Below are 20,688 nucleotides of genomic sequence, written 5' to 3'. Positions count from 1 at the left end.
GTTATTGTAGCACATTGTGCACTTGGCGGCCCTGCTGGAGGACAGTTTGGCCTGTGGGCGTGACGGCCACCAAGTGGGCGGGGCTAAGAGCAGAGCGCTGCGGAAGAGCTGATTTTTCTTTGCAGATTGAAATGTTAAGTGCAAAATAACTGATTGCAACTCCTCAGAAAAGTCACACATAAAAGGGCAGCTGCTTTTAAACATGTTATTGAGAAATAATGGCTCAACAAATAAATAGGGGCGTCCCAATACAACTTCTTCACTTTGGATATTAATGCGATACGATATCAGAATTACAAGTACATACTTGTATTACTTAATAGTGTACAATATTAGAATAGGTTTGACCAAGTGAAATGAGTCAAAGAAAAAAAAAAGGTAGATATGAAAAACTTATTAACCATCTGGAATGGACTTATGCTGTCTTTAAGTTGAAGTGGAGTGGTCATTGTTTTGGCCACACCTAGTGGTCACAGTAATTCATGAAGGTAAGCTTATGACCAAGTAAGCCGAACAAAGCGGACACGTTTGTTACTGGATACTTTCTAATACGCCTCGTAGACTTAGTATGTGTAAGTAATATGCAACTATAATTATTTGATACTTGATGTCAATGATTACTACATGTGCTTAGCTGTTGTGTAGCTGCCATGTGTACGTGACTTGATTAAAATAGAAGAAACTGTGTGCTTATTGGAGGACATGTAGATGTTAACTGCACAAGTAAAAAAGCTGCAGGATTGCTTGTATACCACACGATATCACACTCCAGGACTGCTTGTATCGCACATGATATCACACACAGACTTGTTGCAGGACTGCTTGCATTGCGTACGATATTACATACAAACATGCTGCAAGACTGCTTGTATCGCATATGATATCACACACACAAGTAAACAAGCTGCAGGAGTGCTTGTATTGCATATGATATCACACGCAAGTAAACAAGCTGTGGGAGAGCTTATATCGCGCGTACACGCACACTCCGCAGGACTGCTTCTATCGCACATGATATCACACACACACAAGTAAACACGCTGAAGGACTGCTCGTATCGCTTGTGATATCATACACAAACACACTGCAGGACTGCTTGTATCGCACACAAACCCGCTGCAAGACTGCTTGTATCGCACATGCAAGTCGTTACTGCTGACATGGCACCGATATCGGGTGTGAAAGTGGGATCGGGACACCCCTACAAAATGAGTTTGGCGATCACGTCATGTAAATGATGAACACTGGCGGTAGAAGAAGCATCAAAGTAACAGGAAGTGGTATGTGGTCACTTCCTTTTAAGGTGGTGGGTGAGGTCAGAGGGCACGGTCGTGTCTTGATCCCGGGCCGTCGCCGCTTGCACACACTTGTGGCGGGAAGTGGCGTGATGGGGAAGGGAGACAAGGCGAGCGCTTCAAATCATCCTGTTGCGTTTGTGAGTGGGGGAGTCCGTGATGACGTCGCTACATTGGGCGGAGTTTCGTTTCCTAGCCCCTCCCCCGGCAGAGGCGGCACCGGTAGAGTCCAGATGCAGCGCCATCTCCTCCGAGATGAAAGTGTTCAGATCGACGTCCTGCAGGCCGTTACGTCTGCTGCGGCACAGCGCCCCCGAGCCCGAAGAAGCCCCGCCCCCGGCGGTGGCGCTGCCACTGCTTGCGCTCACGTGCGTGGGCGACCCCGGGGCACCGGAGCGCACGCTGATGCTCGCCATGGCGCCGCTCAAACCTGGAGATGAGACAGCAGACGTCATAGCATTAATTTAGCCCAAGATATGTAACCATATGAAAAGTTTTTATCACAATGTTGTGGAATGTGCTCAAAAAGTACCGTCAATTCTGGACTATAGGCCACGACTTTTTTCCTACACTTTGAACCCTGTGGCTTATACGAACCCCGTTTCCATATGAGTTGGGAAATTGTGTTAGATGTAAATATAGACGGAATACAATGATTTGCAAATCCTTTTCAACCCATATTCAGTTGAATGCACTACAAAGACAAGATATTTGATGTTCAAATTCATAAACTTTATTTTTTTTTGCAAATAATAATTAACTTAGAATTTGATGCCAGCAACACGTGCCAAAGTAGTTTGGAAAGGGCATGTTCACCACTGTGTTACATCACCTTTTCTTTTAACTGAGGAAACTAATTGTTCAAGCTTTGAAAGTGAAATTTTTTCCCATTCTTGTTTTATGTAGAGCTTCAGTCGTTCAGTGCACCCCCATACCATCACAGATGCTGGCTTTTCAACTTTGCGTCGATAACAGTCTGGATGGTTCGCTTCCCCTTTGGTCCGGATGACACAATGTCCAATATTTCCAAAAACAATTTGAAATGTGGACTCGTCAGACCACAGAACACTTTCCACTTTGCATGAGTCCATCTTAGATGATCTCGAGCCCAGAGAAGCCGGTGGCGTTTCTGGATGTTGTTGATAAATGGCTTTCGCTTTGCATAGTAGAGATTTAACTTGCATTTACACATGTAGCGACCAACTTTATTTAGTGACATTGGTTTTCTAAAGTGTTCCTGAGCCCATGTGGTGATATCCTTTAGAGATTGATGTCGGTTTTTGATACAGTGCCGTCTGAGGGATCGAAGGTCACGGTCATTCAATGTTGGTTTCCGGCCATGCCGCTTACGTGGAGTGATTTCTCCAGATTCTCTGAACCTTTTGATGATATTATGGACCGTAGATGTTGAAATCCCTAAATTTCTTGCAATTGCACTTTGAGGAATTTTGTTCTTAAACTGTTTGACTATTTGCTCACGCAGTTGTGGACAAAGGAGCGTACCTCGCCCCATCCTTTCTTGTGAAAGACTGAGCATTTTTTGGGAAGCTGTTTTTATACCCAATCATGGCACCCACTTGTTCCCAATTAGCCTGCTCACCTGTGGGATGTTCCAAATAAGTGTTTGATGAGCGTTCCTCAACTTTATTATTATTTATTGCCACCTTTCCCAACTTCTTTGTCACGCGTTGCTGGCATCAAATTCTAAAGTTAATGATTATTTGCAAAAAAAAAAATGTTTATGAGTTTGAACATCAAATATGTTGTCTTTGTAGCATATTCAACTGAATATGGGTTGAAAATGATTTGCAAATCATTGTATTCCGTTTACATTTACATCTAACACAATTTCCCAACTCATATGGAAATGGGATCGACTAATTTATGGATTTTTCTTCGCTGATGGCCATAATGCAAATAGTTTTCATTGAAACACTACGAAGGTCCTGAGTAGTCTTGGGTTCAATCCCGAGCTCGGGATCTTTCTGTGTGGAGTTTGCATGTTCTCCCCGTGACTGCGTGGGTTCCCTCCGGGTACTCCGGCTTCCTCCCACCTCCAAAGACATGCACCTGGGGATAAGTTGATTGGCAACACTAAATTGGCCCTAGTGTGTGAATGTGAGTGTGAATGTTGTCTGTCTATCTGTGTTGGCCCTGCGATGAGGTGGCGACTTTTCCAGGGTGTACCCCGCCTTCCGCCCGATTGTAGCTGAGATAGGCTCCAGCGCCCCCGCAACCCCAAAGGGAATAAGCGGTAGAAAATGGATGGATGGATGGATGGATGAACACATGCAAAGACACTGACATAATGTGTTATTGTTTGTGCTATGGTGCCATCTTTTGGACGAGTTCGCTCACTGCAGGTGCTGCGGGTTAAACGTCTACAGTGTCGACTTCTGTTTAGTCCCTTTAACCAGAATTACAAGGGCCATTCTATCTTCGACTCATATGGATTCTTCACTCATCACTCCAAACAACGTTTGTAAGTTTTACAATATATCTAGAACAATTCTTACTTACTAAAGCGTCCCATGTGTGATGTCTGCAGGAGTCTTTTCATGCATATTTGTACGTGCTATTGTAATGTAATCAAGCTAGCGTGTTAGTATTAATAACTTACAATGACATTCTTTTTGTTGTTTCAGTTTCACAAATTCCTCAGTAAATTCACCAAAACGTCACCGTGGAGTTATTGAGTCTGTTAAGCTGATTGGAGAGCTAGCTTCAGCAGCTAGTGGGTCCATGACGATGACTTCTGTTTTGTTTGATCAACCGTTTTATTGCTGTGTTACAGACACCGTTTGGAAACAATTAAGGTATGTAAATAAACATTTACAAAATATTTATGTGTAAAAAACTCATTTCACAACATACAATCACAATCAAAAGTTTACACACACTTATAAAGAACATAATGTCATGGCTGTCTTGAATTTCCGATACTTTCTACAACTCTTATTTTTGTGATAGAGTGATTGGAACATATACTTGTTGGTCACCAAAAAATGTGGTTCTTTTATGAAGTTATTATGGGTCTACTGAAAATGTGACCAAATTTGCTGGGTCAAAAGTATACATACAGCAATGTTAATATTTGGTTACATGTCCCTTGGCCAGTTTCACTGCAATAAGGCGCTTTTGGTAGCCATTCACAAGCTTCTGGTTGAATTTTTGACCACTCCTCTTGACAAAATTGGTGCAGTTCAGCTAAATGTGTTGGTTTTCTGACATGGACTTGTTTCTTCAGCATTGTCCACATGTTCTCAATGGGGTTTAAGTCAGGACTTTGGGAAGGCCATTCTAAAACCTTAATTCTCGCCTGATTTAGCCATTCTTTTACCACTTTTGACGTGTGTTTGGGGTCATTGTCCTGTTGGAACACCCAACTGCGCCCAAGACCCAACCTCCGGGCTGATGATTTTAGGTTGTCCTGAAGAATTTGGAGGTAATCCTCCTTTTTCATTGTCCTATTTAAAGCACCAGTTCCATCCATCCATCCATCCATCCATTTTCTACCGCTTATTCCCTCCGGGGTTGCGGGGGGCGCTGGAGTTCTATTGGCAGCAAAACAGACCCATAGCATAATACTACCACCACCATGCTTGACGGTAGGATGGTGTTCCTGGGATTAAAGACCTCACCTATTCTCCTCCTTTAATCCCAGGAGCACCAATCCAACCGTCAAGCATGGTGGAGGTAGTATCATGCTCTGGGCCTGTTTTGCTGCCAATGGAACTGGTGCTTTGAATGGGACAATGAAAAAGGAGGATTACCTCCAAATTCTTCAGGACAACCTAACAGCCCGGAGGTTGGGTCTTGAGCGCAGTTTTGTGTTCCAACAGCACAATGACCCCAAACACACGTCAAAAGTGGTAAAGGAATTGCTAAATCAGGCTAGAATTAAGGTTTTAGAATGGCCTTCCCAAAGTCCTGACTTAAATGTGTGGACAATGCTGAAGAAACAAGTCCATGTCAGAAAACCAACAAATTTAGCTGAACTGCACCAATTTTGTCAAGAGGAGTGGTCAAAAATTCAACCAGAAGCTTGTGGATGGCTACCAAAAGCGCCTTATTGCAGTAAAACTTACCAAGGGACATGTAACCAAATATTAACATTGCTGTATGTATACTTTTGACCCAGCAGATTTGCTCACATTTTCAGTAGACCCATAATAAATTCATAAAAGAACCAAACTTCATGATTTTTTTTGTGACCAACAAGTATGTGCTCCAATCACTCTATCACAAAAAAAATAAGAGTTGTAGAATGTATTAGAAACTCAAGACAGCCATGACATTATGTTACAGTATGTTTACAGTATGTAAACTTTTTTTTTTTTTTTTTGTTTTTTTTTCAGTATGTAAACTTTTGATCGCGACTGTATATATCTGTGTCTTATAGTCCAGTGCGGCTAATATATGGAAATATATATTTTTCTTTTACTGGTATATACCAACGTCCGTGTGTATTACACACACGGACATCTTTTACACAAGTTTTAATCTAATTGACACTATACTTTCTTGGCAGAAGAAACATGAAATTAAAAGCCATATTATGTTTATTAGAGTGTTTATCTTCTTCTGTTGTCTTGTGTAAAAGTTTTAGAATGTTTTTTTTAATGACAAAGGAAAATTGAGTTGCTCAATCACACAAGCTCACTTGCTGTCTCATATTCATATTTCTATAGATGGCTTTGTGCTAATAAGCTTGTAGGTGTAATGTACATAATTAAATATCATAGTTGCTCAAACAGTAACGTGTTTAGACAAGTTTTGATTAGGAAATGTTTTTTGATGTTAATGCCTCTTGTTTTCATGTTACCATTTAAGCTAGCTAGCCATTAGCACACTAGCTTGTTTTTCCAGTAAACGAGCAGTATCACCGATCTGTGAGTTCATCAAAGTGTGGTTAATAATCATGGTTTTATGATAATTTGAACTTAAACGATATAACGTAACAAAAGATATGTTTGCATTAGTAACAGATTTGTCTTTAAATATATAGATAAAACATTTGTTTAGCCTTTCAAAAAAAATATGGCAGTCATTGCAAAGTATGACGTCATTTTGACACCGCCCCCATCACATCCCTGGTCACGCCCCCTGCCACATATTGATTAGCGCTGTGAGAGACACTGCATCAGTAAACAAGAATTACATAACATGTTGAAATCAGAGTCAAACCAATCATTATACCCCCAAAGCAGCAACCTATCTTGTCGATTGCATTGTACCATATGTCCCGGCAAGAAATCTGCGTTCAAAGAACTCTGGCTTATTAGTGATTCCCAGAGCCCAAAAAAAGTCTGCGGGCTATAGAGCGTTTTCTATTCGGGCTCCAGTACTATGGAATGCCCTCCCGGTAACAATTAGAGATGCTACCTCAGTAGAAGCATTTAAGTCCCATCTTAAAACTCAGTTGTATACTCTAGCCTTTAAATAGCCCCCCTGTTAGACCAGTTGATCTGCCGTTTCTTTTCTTTTCTCCTCTGCTCCCCTTTTCCTTAAGGGGGGGGGGCACAGGTCCGGTGGCCATGGATGAAGTGCTGGCTGTCCAGAGTCGTGACCCGGGGTGGACCGCTGGCCTGTGCATCGGCTGGGAACATCTCTGCGCTGCTGACCCGTCTCCGCTCGGGATGGTGTCCTGCTGGCCCCACTATGGACTGAACTCTTACTATTATGTTGGATCCACTATGGACTGGACTCTCACAATATTATGTCAGACCCACTCGACATCCATTGCTTTCGGTCTCCCCTAGAGGGGGGGGGGTTACCCACATATGCGGTCCTCTCCAAGGTTTCTCATAGTCATTCACATCGACGTCCCACTGGGGTGAGTTTTTCCTTGCCCGTATGTGGGCTTTGTACCGAGGATGTCGTTGTGGCTTGTGCAGCCCTTTGAGACACTTGTGATTTAGGGCTATATAAATAAAGATTGATTGATTGATTGATTGAACTGCCATCTTGTACAAGTCTTAAAAACCTACACCAGGAGGTTGCTTACAGCCACTGTTGTTTATGCCAATGTTTTTGACCAAGTGCTAACTATTATTATTTTATTTGTTTGTTTGTTTGTTTTTAAAGCCCACACACCAATTAGCTATAAGACTTAGCGGTTAATTGAATATTGTCAGTGTTTTGTCGGAGATTTACAGTATTTCCATTTTTCAAAAGATCTAAAACATGCACTAGCATCATCATCGAGACCACAGGTGTCCAAATCAGTGCACAGGGGCTTGATGTGGCCCAAGACATCATATTATATGGCCTGCAAATAATATAAATAAGGTACCTTAAATTATTTTACTAACTTAATTTCATTTTGAGAGTACTGCAAGAAATTGCAAGTCCTTTTTTTATTATCTGAGTAACACTTTCATATCAAATAAATTAATAAATACTTAAATATCTGCTAAGGTTATCTGCTAACCCTAATAATCAAATGCCTATGCAATTGTGTAATAAATACGATGTATTTAAAATTATATATACTGTATATGTATACATATATATACACACACACACACACACACACACATATATATATACATATATATATATATATATATATATATATATATACACATCAAAAGTTTACATACACTTGTGAAGGACATAATGTCATGGCTGATAGAGTGATTGGAGCACATACTTGTTGGTCACAAATAATATTCATGAAGTTTGGTTCTTTTATGAATTTATTATGGGTCTACTGAAAATGTGACCAAATCTGCTGGGTCAAAAGTATACATACAGCAACATACATGATCAATTTTGGTGATGTACAAAAGTTACAATTAAATCAAATTAGCTTCATGGCATGGCCTCTTAACTTCATGTGGGTGATTATGATTGACGACACCTGTTGACTTCTCTGAGCCCATTTAAATAGGGCTCATGTGATGCAGTCATTAGACGCAGTTACAATCACGACAATGGGAAAGTCAAAGGAACTCAGCACAGATCTAAAAAAAAGAATCATTGACTTGAACAAGTCAGGAAAGTGACTTGGAGCCATCTCAAAGCAGCTTAAGGTCCCAAGAGCAACTGTGCAGACAATTGTAAGTATAAAGTGCATGGCACAGTTTTGTCACTGCCACGATCAGGATGAAAACGCAAGCTATCACCTGCTGCTAAGAGAAAATTGGTCAGGATGATCAAGAGTCAACCGAGAACCACCAAAAACAAAATTGGAAGCTGCTGGAACACAGGTGTCAGTGTCCACAGTCAAGCGTGTTTTGCATCGCCATACACGGAGAGGCTACCATGCAAGAAGGAAGCCCTTAGCTCCAGAAGCGACACCTTAAGGCTCGTCTTAAGTTTGCTGCTGATCACATGGACCTTCTGAAGGAAAGTTATGTGGTCAGCTGAAACAAAAATTTAGCTGTTTGGCCACAATACGTTTGGAGGAGAAAAGATGAGGCCTTTAATCCCAGGAAAACCATGACTACTTAAGTAGTGGTGGTAGTATTATGCTCTGGGCCTGATTTTCTGCCAATGGAACTGGTGCTTTACAGAGAGTAAATGGGACAATGAAAAAGGAGGATTACCTCCAAATTCTTCAGGACAACCTTAAATCATCAGCCGGAGGTTGGGTCTTGGGCGCAGTTGGGTGTTCCAACAGGACATTGACCCCAAACACACGTCAAAAGTGCTAAAGGAATGGCTATATCAGGCTAGAATTAAGGTTTTAGAATGGCCTTCCCAAAGTCCCGACTTAAACCCCATTGAAAACATGTGGACAATGTTGAAGAAACAAGTCCATGTCAGAAAACCAACAAATTTAGCTGAACTGCACCAATTTTGTCTAGAGGAGTGGTCAAAAATTCAACCAGAAGCTTGTGGATGACTACCAAAAGCACCTTATTGCAGTGAAACTTGCCAAGGGACCCAGCAGATTTGGTCACACCAGTAGACCTATAATAAATTCATAAAAGAACCAAACTTCATGAATGTTTTTTGTGACTAACAAGTATGTGCTCCAATCACTCTATCACAAAAAAATAAGAGTTGTAGAAATTATTGGAAACTCAAGACAGCCATAACATTATGTCTTTAAAAGTGTGTGTAAACTTTTGACCACAACTGTACATACACACATATATATATATATACATACATTTATGTACACATACATATACATACACACACACATACGTATGTAATAAAAAATGTAAAACAAACATAAAATAAATCAATAAATATTTTTCCCAGTTTCCAGCAGGCTAACTGGTGTATGGTACGTGTGCTCCTTCTAGTGGTGCACCAAAGATTTGATTCATTATTCAAGTTCAGTGTTTTATTTTCCTATATTGAAACACAGTGTTACTGTTCAAACTGTGTGTCATTTTACAATGGCCAAAAATCTTAACTTGTTAAATAAAACCTCTGCCTTGCTTGAAATAAATACTTGGGCCTTCTATGCTACTGTATTGTAATGTTGGTCATTATGGTACTTGGTGAAAAGTTTGAGAACCACTGGTCTGAAAGGTACCAGAAATAGGTATCTTAAATATTTTTTCTAAGTTAGTTATTATAGACCTCAATGCAAATAAGTTTGAGACTACTAATCCAGACCCTGAAAGAGGAGGGGCTTTCAAAATTGGCCCCCTCTGAACACACCTTATCTCTGAGCCGCACATGTCATATTCTCTCACACCCGTATATATTTCATGCACACCACTTTACAAATGAACACTGGTAGCAGCTTGAATATTAGTCATGGATCATTACAGTAGGTGAGATCATATTTACACACATTCCATGTTTCACTGGCTCGCTGGAGCATTGCTTTGCATGATATGCATATTAAACAATTCATAACTTGCCCTTGTGACGACAAGCGTGAATAAAGTAATGAGAATTCACAATAAAAACCCTTGTATTTGTTTTTTCTGCTTTTACACAAGGTATAAACAAACACATACTTCCACAATGCACATTTGGAAACCACATATTTAGTAGTAATGTGAAAAAATTTGATTCACATCTAAATCACAATTTTTATTCATTCCGATTTTAAGAATTGATTCATATTTAAATTATTATTATTTTTTTTAAGGATCGATTTTAAAAAATATCTTTTTAGGCCATCTCCATGCTTACTCGCGGCACGTATACGTCAAACGTCAGCAATCAAAAGGAGGTTTTGTAACCTGTAACCTAGTTTTAAAAGGTTTTATCATTATTACTATTACACCAAATAGTTCATTGGGAGAATCGCTTTGAATCCAGAATTGATTCTGAATCTAGAGACGGCACCTCGTGAATCAGAACGCATTATAATGTGACCATATTTTCTGCCAAGAAGTCTATTTGACTTTCAAAATAAAAGTGTGTTTTAGTAGTCATCAGCGTGCTCACCATGAAGTGCTATGGCCTCCCTGAAGGGCTGGAGATCGGCTTCCACAGACGAGCCGGTCTCGGCCGGCGAGTTAGCCCGGCTGGGGGCCACCATGGCCAACCTGCTGCTGGCCCTGCTGCTTCTATGCGGCGGCGCTTTGCCGCACAGGAAGCTGATCAGATCTTCCCTGCGGATGTTTCTCCGCCGCTTTTTCACCCAGGCTAACATGTCCTGCGGGGAGAACCGTACACAAGTTGTGGCAGAAACACTTGACCGGAGTAGATTAGAAGTGAGCGCTCACAAAGTGCTAACCTTGTTACGCCGCTGGTGTCCTGTCTGGATGCCTCTGTCGAAACTTCTCTGATGCGCATCAGCACTTTCTGGGATGGCGACAAACATTTACATTAAATATATACAAGTCTTTTAGCTTGAAGAAATGTCTTCTTTTTAGGATGCAAACTAGAGCGCTACTTGCTAGCTATCTTAAATGCTAACATGAGTGTCATAATTTTAGTGCTATCAAATGATTGATTGCTTTTTAAATCAAGGTAATCACACTTTTGAATTTGGATTAATCGGGATTAATCACATTAAATTACTTGAAGTGGCCTTAAAAAAACTGTAATCTGACACAAATGCAATTTCATGCGCATTTTTTAAAATGTTTTACTTGAATGTACTTAATTTATTTGCTCAAAAGTAAAATCTAAAGTTCTGTCTTGGTTTATGTTGAAGCCACATTTGTAATTTTGAAACCTGATCACTGACTTTACAACAACCCTTTAAGGTAACTAGTCGCGGTTAGGGCAAAGGAGCTCAAAATAATTGAACGTAAAAAAATAATTTAAAAAAATCTACAAATAAAAACTGCAATTAATCTGCAACTATGCATGATTAATGCAGCATTTTTTGTGATTAATCACATTAGTTAACTTTTGACAGCCCTAAATAATATACTTATTGTGTGAATGCTCCAAAGCATTCACACATATGGTTTTCTACACCCAAAGTAATCTATTTATCAAACTTCTTCAACTACTTCTTATTCTCCAGATTTTGACGCGCTCTACCTTCCACATTCAGGAATCGCAGGCTTTCCCTTGACAAATTCCAAAAATTCCCAGATTTCCCAGAATTCCAGGTTTTTCAGGACATTTTTTCCATTCAAAATAAATTGGCCATTTTTAAAACTTTCACCATTTCCACATTTTTCAACCGATTCAAACCATTCCACCATTCTGGAAATTCAAACTATCATTTTTCCAAGTGCAAAAAAATTCCAGGATTTTCCAGAATTCCTGCTTTTCCGAAGCTTTATTTCCACACTTTTTTCTGGCGACTACTCCTTCCACATTTTCCAACACATTTCAACCGTTCCACCGTCAAAACATTCCTCTTAATCAGGACAAAAAACAAAGTTGTTTTTTGAACTGGAATAATTGTTGGTTTTCCTGAAATTCCAGGAATTCCGCAATACCATTTCTCAATTCAACATGTTACTACTTCAACATTTCTCCACCGATTTGAAAAATTTCAACACCAACTATTTCAACTCATTCAGACCATTCAAGTTTTTTACCATTTTCAAAAAAAGTCCTAATTTTTTGGGAAATTCCCATTGAAATCGATGGGACAATCTTTAGAAGTTCCACAACTCCCACATTTTTCCTCTGATTCAAACTGTTCAAACTTCAAAATATTCAGCCTGTTTGGGAATTGTGTGCTCAACTTCAACAATTCTAAGAATGTTTTTCAGTTCAACTTCAGCATTGGAGCATTCACACGCAATTCCTTCAAGAATTGCCTCATCTGGTTTAGTGATGTTATTTATTCACATTCAACTACACAACAGTGTGTTGGCTCAATGTGCGCGTGTATTTAGAGTAGGGCTTAACTCATGTGATTAATCACTGCATAAATTATGTACACACGTATATTAATCATGCAATTGTTTTTGACCGTACAACCTCTTTACCTTAACCACAGTACAAATATTCTCTCCAAATAACATCCTGAAAGAACTTTACAAAAAACTGACACGCATTCAAGTAAAACATTTAAAAACATTCACATTGTGTACAAATATTGGGCTCTTAAGCCAATTTTAAATAAGCAAGCCAGTGATTAATCATGATTAATCTCAATTCCAAAATGTGATAAAAAAATAATAATTTGACAGCCTTAATTTAAAGACATTTGGGGGAAATATAAAAGATAAATTTTTTAAAAATCAAAACGAGCCCCATGCAGTACTTCTGTGGACCCCCTGGGGGTCACAGACCCCCTCTTGAAGACTCCTGATGAAAAGCATTTACTCTGGGTTCTACATTAGCTTTAACAGTGACTGCAAAGAAGAAAGTGAAGGATCACAGGAAGCAGAAATAGAACTTATTAGGGTGAATTTCACTAATTCAAGCTAGGCTACTCATTCATTAGCTGTCAAAGTTTGTTTTTCCAATCGACATGTCTTTTTATGACAGTAAAGAATGGTGTAAAGTGAGATCAATGAAGTGTTTAAGTGACGCGACTCACGTTCCAAGAAGTCGTCCACCCTTATTGTGAGTCACTCGTCAAAAGGGGAGTTCACCTTTTGTTTTGACACTTCAGAATATTAAATATGACATGAAGATTTCACTTTCTACCATTTTTCAACAAGTTTAAACCAATCGACCGTTGTTTTGTATGCACGTAGATGTCATGCTAATGAGACATTTATTTATTTTTTACACGTACATACACTTATAGCACTGTTTTCAAGAGTAATCCATTCCAAAGGGGTGCCACAAAAAACAAATCACACTGAAACAAAACCCATCCATCCATCCATTTTCTACCGCTTAATCCCTTCGGGGTTGCGGGGGGCGCTGGAGCCTATCCATTTTTTCCCAAAAGAAAATCCAATTAATTCTGTTCTAGACAGCCAAAAGATGTAGAAAATATATCACATATTTCTGCTCTATTATCAATTCTCAAAACAAAATATTGATACTTTTGATACTTTAGTGATTTGAGATGATGTGTATCATTGAAGTAATTAAACTAGTGGATGAGGCAGTGTGTGTATTTTTAATTCTAATAGTAGTACTTATTCATTTAATTTATAATGTTACTTGTTTCCTTTGGGTATGGTTTGAAACACCATTTTTGTGCACTTTTTTTTTTTTACATTGTATTAGCTTTGCTATATTGTTATTCACTTCCTCAAAATACTTCAGAGTTTGAAATAAATAAATAAATCCTAATAATAATAGTAAACATTTAAAAAACAAACAAATAAAACATTCATGATGTTTCCTGCGCTTTGTGTAAGTGTTTGCTGATTTTAAAGATAAGACAATAATACATGTATTGTACATGTATTTTTGTGGTGTCCCGATACAATATCCAATATATTGGATATCCAATATCCAACATCTTGGATACCCAATATCTTGGATATCCAATATCATAAAAAAACAAGTTTGTGATGATATGTGCTTGCATGTAAAAAATGTGATATCATGTGCGATACAAGCAGTCCTGCAAACTGTTTACTTGTGTGTGATATCATGTGCGATACCATCAGTCCTGCAGAGTGTTTACTTATGTGTGATATCATGTGCGATACTAGCAGTTCTGCAGAGTGTTACTTGTGTGTGATATCATGTGCGATACCATCAGTTCTGCAGAGTGTTTACTTGTGTGTGATATCATGTGCGATACAAGCAGTCCTGCAGTGTTTACTTGTGTGTGATATCATGTGCAATACCAGCAGTCCTGCGGAGGGTTTACTTGTGTGTGATATCATGTGCGATACCAGCAGTCCTGCAGAGTGATTATTTCTGTTTGATATCATGTGCGGTAAAAGCAGTTCTGCAGAGTATTTACTTGTGTGTGATATCATGTGCGATACAAGCAGTTATGCAAAGTGATTACTTGTGTGTGATATCATGTGCGATACAAGCAGACCTGCAGTGTTTACTTGTGTGTGATATTCTGTGCGATACAAGCAGTCCTGCAGAGTGTTTACTTGTGTGTAATATCATGTGCAATTCCAGCAGTCCGGCAGAGTGTTTACCTGTTTGTGATATCATGTACAATAAAAGCAGTCCTGCAGTGTGTTAACTTGCGTGTGATATCATGTGCGATACATCAGTCCTGCAGAGTTTTTACTTGTGTGATATCATGTGCGATACCTGCAGTCCTGCAGAGTGTTTACTTGTGCAAAGCTGGAGAGCCAGTTAACATCTAAATGTCCTCCAATAAGCACATCATGTATTCTATTTTACTGAAGTCATTTACAAAAGGTAAACATGCTCGGCTATAGGGGCTAGCAGCTACACAATAGCTAAGCACACAAGTTGGGGCGGCATGGCGTAATGGGTAGAGCGGCCGTGCCAGAAACTTGAGGGCTGCAGGATCGTTCCCCGCCTCTTGACATCCTAATCGCTGCCGCTGTGTCCTTGGGCAGGACACTTCACCCACACTGCCCCCAGTGCCGCTCACACTGGTGAATGAATAATGAACTGGCAGCCACGCTTCCGTCAGTCGACCCCAGGCCAGCTGTGGCTATGAAAGTAGCCTACCACCACCAGGTGTGAATCAATTATGGGTTCTCACTTCTCTGTGAAGCGCTTTGAGTGTCTAGAAAAGCGCTATATAAATCTAATCCATTATTATTATTATTATTATTACAAGTTAGAAATACGTAATAATCATTGAACAAAATTGCAGTGTAAAAATGCACATTTGTCATTATAAACAATTATTAAATCAGTCTCCAAGGCAGAAGCGTAATAAAAAGTAACAAACGTGTCAGCATCATTAGCTCAACTGAATAAATTATTGTGACCACAAGGTATCGCCAAATAACCATTAACCGATTTAAAGAGTGTAACAGAGGTCAGCCAGCTCAACCAGGTGGAGAGCCCGGGCTTTTAGCTCGGAAGCAATAATGCTCGTCTCTTATAAGGTTTGTGTTATTTTGTACTTGCCATTGTTCTGAGTACTTTCACTTGATCAAGCATTTTCTAACAGTCTACATAAAAATAAAAATAAAAGTATGTGCTGATATGGTATCGGATTATTAGTATTGGCCAATACTCAGGGCTCCAATATCCGTATCAGAAGTGAAAAAGTTGTCGAGACACCCCTGTGTAATATATCACTATAAGTATGACCAATGCCACCAAGTCAGCTGCGGAACACTTGATCAAACCAACTGAAATAGCGGCGCAAACAAACTAGAGTTTGTCTGAAATGGGTACTGCACTTTTTTTGTCTATCATTCACAATCATTATGTAAGAGAGTAACGTTTTTTTTGTTATAACATTTTAATTCGTAATATACAACAAGTACGAGGTGGCTAACAATGCAGCTAATAGAAATACTCTATTTCGCCCATGAAGCCCTCTTAAAAAAAACATTCAAAACTGCACACAATACGCCATTAACATGTGTTAAACTGAATATTGACCATGTATTAGCGATTATTATCATAAGATGCTAAATTGCCTCTGAGTTGGTGAAAGTTAATTCTACATTATAAATCATGCCTCTCAACTGGATAGTAGAAGGTTGTGGACATAAACCCACAAGTTGGTCAACTTTGACAACCAACTTAGACTCGGCGATGCCAGAAAAACACGAAAAGACACTTGTTTGCAGTACTTTTTTTTACCGACAGGTGGATTCATGCAAACTGGAAGATATAAACATCCCATCAGTCTTTATCCCAGTGAGAGCAGACATTTTTAGATGTGATGCATCTAAAAATCGATTTCGATTTTTAGCGGCGTTGCGATCACAGAGACCTAACTAGCTTATGCTGCTATATTGACATACTGAGCTGCTGCATAGCCTCCGAGTTGGTGAAAGTTCATTCTAGATGATAAATCATGCCTCCGCTGGATAGTAGAAGGTTGTGGACATAAACCCACAAATTGGTCAACTTTGACATCCAGCTTAAACCCGGAGATGGCAAAAACGACACGAAAAGACGCTCGTTTGTGGCACTTTTTTAACCCTTTGTGAGGATTATGATGAATTGTTGATGTAAAGGGGAATATATAAACATCTCATTAGTCTTTATCCCAATGACAGCAGACATTGTACAGTAAGTGATTGTTTTATTATGTATATCTTGTTTAGCACTTAGCAGTACTGCTACATGATGCTAAGTGTTTGACTTAAGCTCCATGTGTTTAGCACACAGCTTCTAAAACTTGTAGATCATCCTCCTTATATTCAGGTTAAAAAATATACGTTTCTGGATTGTCATTTGTTGTCTCTCATTAAGTCTGCCATGATTAGTAGTGTTGTTGTTAAAGGAAAAAGTGAACGTTGTGATGCGTCTTTGAAATTAATATGCCGCCGTATGCTTAAAATGAGCAAATTATGCAAATATTACCTATTATGAATGTTATGACATTACATATATACATACAGCATGTAAATGAAGCATTGATGGATGTTTTTTTAAGAGTCTTTATAGGCAAAACAACACTTATTGGCTCCTTTGTTAGCTGACTTTTGCTAGCATTTATTTACGAGTTAGAATGCATTTAAAAGAAAAATGCGTATTTTTGTCTTACATAATAAGGATTGTGACTGATAAGACAAAGTTCCCCATTAACAGGATCATAAATGACATGTAAGAACACATGCCAAATGTCCCAAATAGACGCCTAAAAGTTACCATTCTGCTTCCAGTACACAGAAGTTATGCGGTGTTTCCAGATGAAAAGCAGAAAGATGGAGAGGAGTGTGGCAGTACCTTTGTACAGGTTGGTGACTGCTGTAGCGGCGTTCTGAAATGGCACCCAGAGCGACAGACCCTGTTGATGACAAACTCGGTCTGCGGGGCAAAGAGAGGAGGGAATGGTTATCTGTGTGACATCCAAACATGACATACAGGAGAGCCAACTAGCAGGTCGAGATGAGGCCATTTTATCTTGGCTGCACAAAGTCACAGGCATAAAAATAAACAGCCAGCTTGGCAAGAAAGAAATGAGTCGCACAGCAAGGTTGTCCTCTCAGCAGTAAAGTTGCAAACATACACTATATTGCCAAAAGTATTTGGTCACCCATCCAAATGATCAGAATCTGGTGTCCTAATCAATAAATAAATCACTTGGCCTGGCCACAGGTGTATAAAATCAAGCACTTAGGCATGGAGACTGTTTCTACAAACATTTGTGAAAGAATGGGCCGCTCTCAGGAGCTCAGTAATTTCCAGCGTGGAACTGTCATAGGATGCCACCAGAACAAATCCAGTCGTGAAATTTCTGATGGACAAGTCTGGGTTTGGAGGTTGCCAGGAGAACGGTACATTTCGGAGTGCATTGTGCCGAGTGTGAAATTTGGTGGAGGAGGAATTATGGTGTGGGGTTGTTTTTCAGGAGTTGGGCTTGGCCCCTTAGTTCCGGTGATAGGAACTTTGAACGCTCCAGGATATCAAAACATTTTGGACAATTCCATGTTCCCAACCTTGTGGGAACAGTTTGGAGCAGGCCCCTTCCTCTTCCAACATGACTGTCCATAAAGACATGGATGACAGAGTCTGGTGTTGATGAACTTGACTGGCCTGCACAGAGTCCTGACCTGAACCCAACAGAACACCTTTGGGATGAATTAGAAAGAAGACTGAGAGCCGGGCCTTCTCGACCAACATCAGTGTGTGACCTCACCAATGCCCCTTTGGAAGAATGGTCGAAAATTCCTATAAACACACTGCGCAACCTTCCCAGAAGAGTTGAAGCTGTAATAGCTGCAAAAGGTGGACCGACATCATATTGAACCATATGGGTTAGGAATGGGATGGCCCTTCAAGTTCATATGCGAGTCAATGCATGTGGCAATATAATGTATGTCGCTGGACAAAACACGTCAAGCTAGGAATATGCGGGGCCAGACGGACAAACACGATTTCATACCGCGAACTAATAATATCCACGCCATTTTGTGATTAGAAGGCTGGCTAAGCTACACGTTGTTTCAACAACTGTCTACTCAGCAGCTTCTAAATGGGACAACGTGTCATTTTGTCGCCATTATGTGAGAAACGGACTAAGAAGGCGAGTGAAACAGATGTCGGAGTGACAGTTCAACTAACTGTCATCTGGGAATGTCGCGTAGATACGATTGTTGTTACCATCGCCATTTTGTAGCTAGCCTAGCAAAATGCTGCTATCTCAACTTGGAGACAACAAACTGGTGTATTGACCGGCGGCACTTTTATTTATTTCGGTTGCCATTATTTTTGGACCGTGACGCTACAACAGGAGGTTGTTTACGACCAACCCCCCCGCCAACTTATGGGCATCGGGCAAGTTTATGGTTCATCTGGCGAAAGTTACACAAAACGCCGCCAAGTCCCACGAAATGATGCAGTGCCAAGTCAGCTGTGCGAGTTCCGCTGTGTTCGATGTGGATCAATGTGTCAAAGTGTCACTTCACAGTTAGCCAAGTTGCTAATCAACAAGCTAGCATGGTGGACTGTCATCGAGCGTAGGAAAAAGCGGCGGCTGAAACCTTTGTATAACTGTGCCACGGCGGTGGCGGAGTTCTGGAAAAGATGCCATAGTTTATCCTGGTCGTTGTCGGCCTCCTCCTCGCTCGGCTCTCGCTGCTCCGCCTCGGCCAAGCACTGCCGCTCCCATTTTGAGAACCAGTGCTCGGGTCCGTGTTCCTGTATCTCCGAGTCGCCGTCTTCCTTCTTCTCCTCCATTAATACGCCACAACTTGGAGGGATGTTACTTTCAAGAGTTTACCGTACCGAGGTAGATGAAATAGAAAACTATAGGAGAATGTTGATGGAGGAAAAATACCGTTTATACTACTTCGCACTCTAATTAGCACTACGGTATCCCCACCATTTCAGAAGCTTTGCTTAGCCGACTATTTTCTGAGTTGCCGACGTCAGGGATATATACAACGTAAGCTATCTTGTTGCCTTCTTAGCCCCGCCTGGTCGTCAGAAAAAAGACGATGATTGGTCATCTAGAATTTAAGGGGTGGAGTTCTATCTTGAGTATCACAATACCATTGGCTCTCTGACTTGTCCTTCACTGGTTTGCCACAAAAGAACCACGGTATTGCTAAAGTTTGAGTGAGAGGTAGACTTCTGCAATATAGTATATTTAAATTCATTTGTTTTTAATTAATATGTATAAAAGTTTAAATATTTTATCATACTAATATATTATTATTCAATATGCAATCCATTTATTAAATGTATCCTTCAATTATTTTACTGTCTATCTTTTACTGGAGATGTATATTTCATTAAGTATGTATTCTTCTTTTATAAGTGATGGCAACGTATTTTGCAAGTAAAAATAACAACAACAATTAGATAGATAGGGGTGGGGCTTTATCTTGAGTATCACAATACCATTGGCTCTCTGACTTGTCCTTCACTGGTTTTGCCACAAAAGAACCACGGTATTGCTAAAGTTTGGGTGAGAGGTAGACTTCTGCAATACAGTATATTTAAATTCATTTGTTTTTAATATATATATATATATATATATATATATATATATATATATATATATATATATATATATATATATATATATAAGTTTAAATATTGTATCATATATTGCATATAATATGTTATTATTCAATATGCAATCCACTTATTAAATGTATCCTTAAATGAAAACTTGTGCGACAATTTTACTGTCTATATTTTACTGGAGATGTATATTTAATGAAGTATTTATTTTTCTTTTTTAAGTGATTGCAACGTATTTTGCAAGTAAAATAACAATAACAAATCGATAGATAGGGGTGGGGCTTTATCTTGAGTATCACAATACCATTGGCTCTCTGACTTGTCCTTCACTGGATTACCACAAAAGAACGACGGTATTGCTAAAAAACTTTAGCAATACCGTCGTTATTTTGTGGTAAAGTATCTATTCTTCTTTTTTAATTGATCGTGACGTATTTTGCAAGTAAAAGTAACAACAAAAAATAGATATCTAAATGCAAAAGTTTTTTGGTAACCAATAGATATAAACATATGATACCATATGAGCGCTATATCATACCCCGGAAGT

At 39.5% G+C, this 20,688-nt stretch overlaps 1 protein-coding gene across 1 annotated transcript; it reads right to left on the bottom strand.

The window, feature by feature from the left end:
- On the bottom strand, nucleotides 1-19,604 carry LOC133620278 (HUWE1-associated protein modifying stress responses-like). Its single transcript, XM_061981625.1, has 5 exons — nucleotides 19,154-19,604; nucleotides 17,397-17,477; nucleotides 10,954-11,021; nucleotides 10,662-10,872; nucleotides 1-1,725 (listed from the first exon to the last, which is right to left on the bottom strand). The coding sequence occupies exons 1-5, from the start codon at nucleotides 19,347-19,349 to the stop codon at nucleotides 1,415-1,417; spliced, it is 867 nt and encodes a 288-aa protein (XP_061837609.1). The 5' UTR covers nucleotides 19,350-19,604; the 3' UTR covers nucleotides 1-1,414.
- Between the last annotated feature and the right edge of the window lie 1,084 nt (nucleotides 19,605-20,688).

The sequence above is a fragment of the Nerophis lumbriciformis genome, linkage group LG24 (genome assembly GCF_033978685.3).
Source record: "Nerophis lumbriciformis linkage group LG24, RoL_Nlum_v2.1, whole genome shotgun sequence".
NCBI lineage: Eukaryota > Metazoa > Chordata > Actinopteri > Syngnathiformes > Syngnathidae > Nerophis > Nerophis lumbriciformis.
The sequence above is the reverse complement of the archived record's forward strand: the minus strand, read 5'-3'. Positions and strand labels throughout refer to the sequence as shown.

Coding starts and splice junctions, on each gene's coding strand:
- LOC133620278 (XM_061981625.1), bottom strand. CDS start 19,349: ATGGAGGAGAAGAAGGAAGACGGCGACTCGGAGATACAGGAACACGGA. Junction 11,022..17,396: donor AGTCACCAACCTGTACAAAG/GTACTGCCACAC, acceptor TCGCCATCCCAG/AAAGTGCTGATGCGCATCAG. Junction 1,726..10,661: donor GGAGGCCATAGCACTTCATG/GTGAGCACGCTG, acceptor TCTCATCTCCAG/GTTTGAGCGGCGCCATGGCG.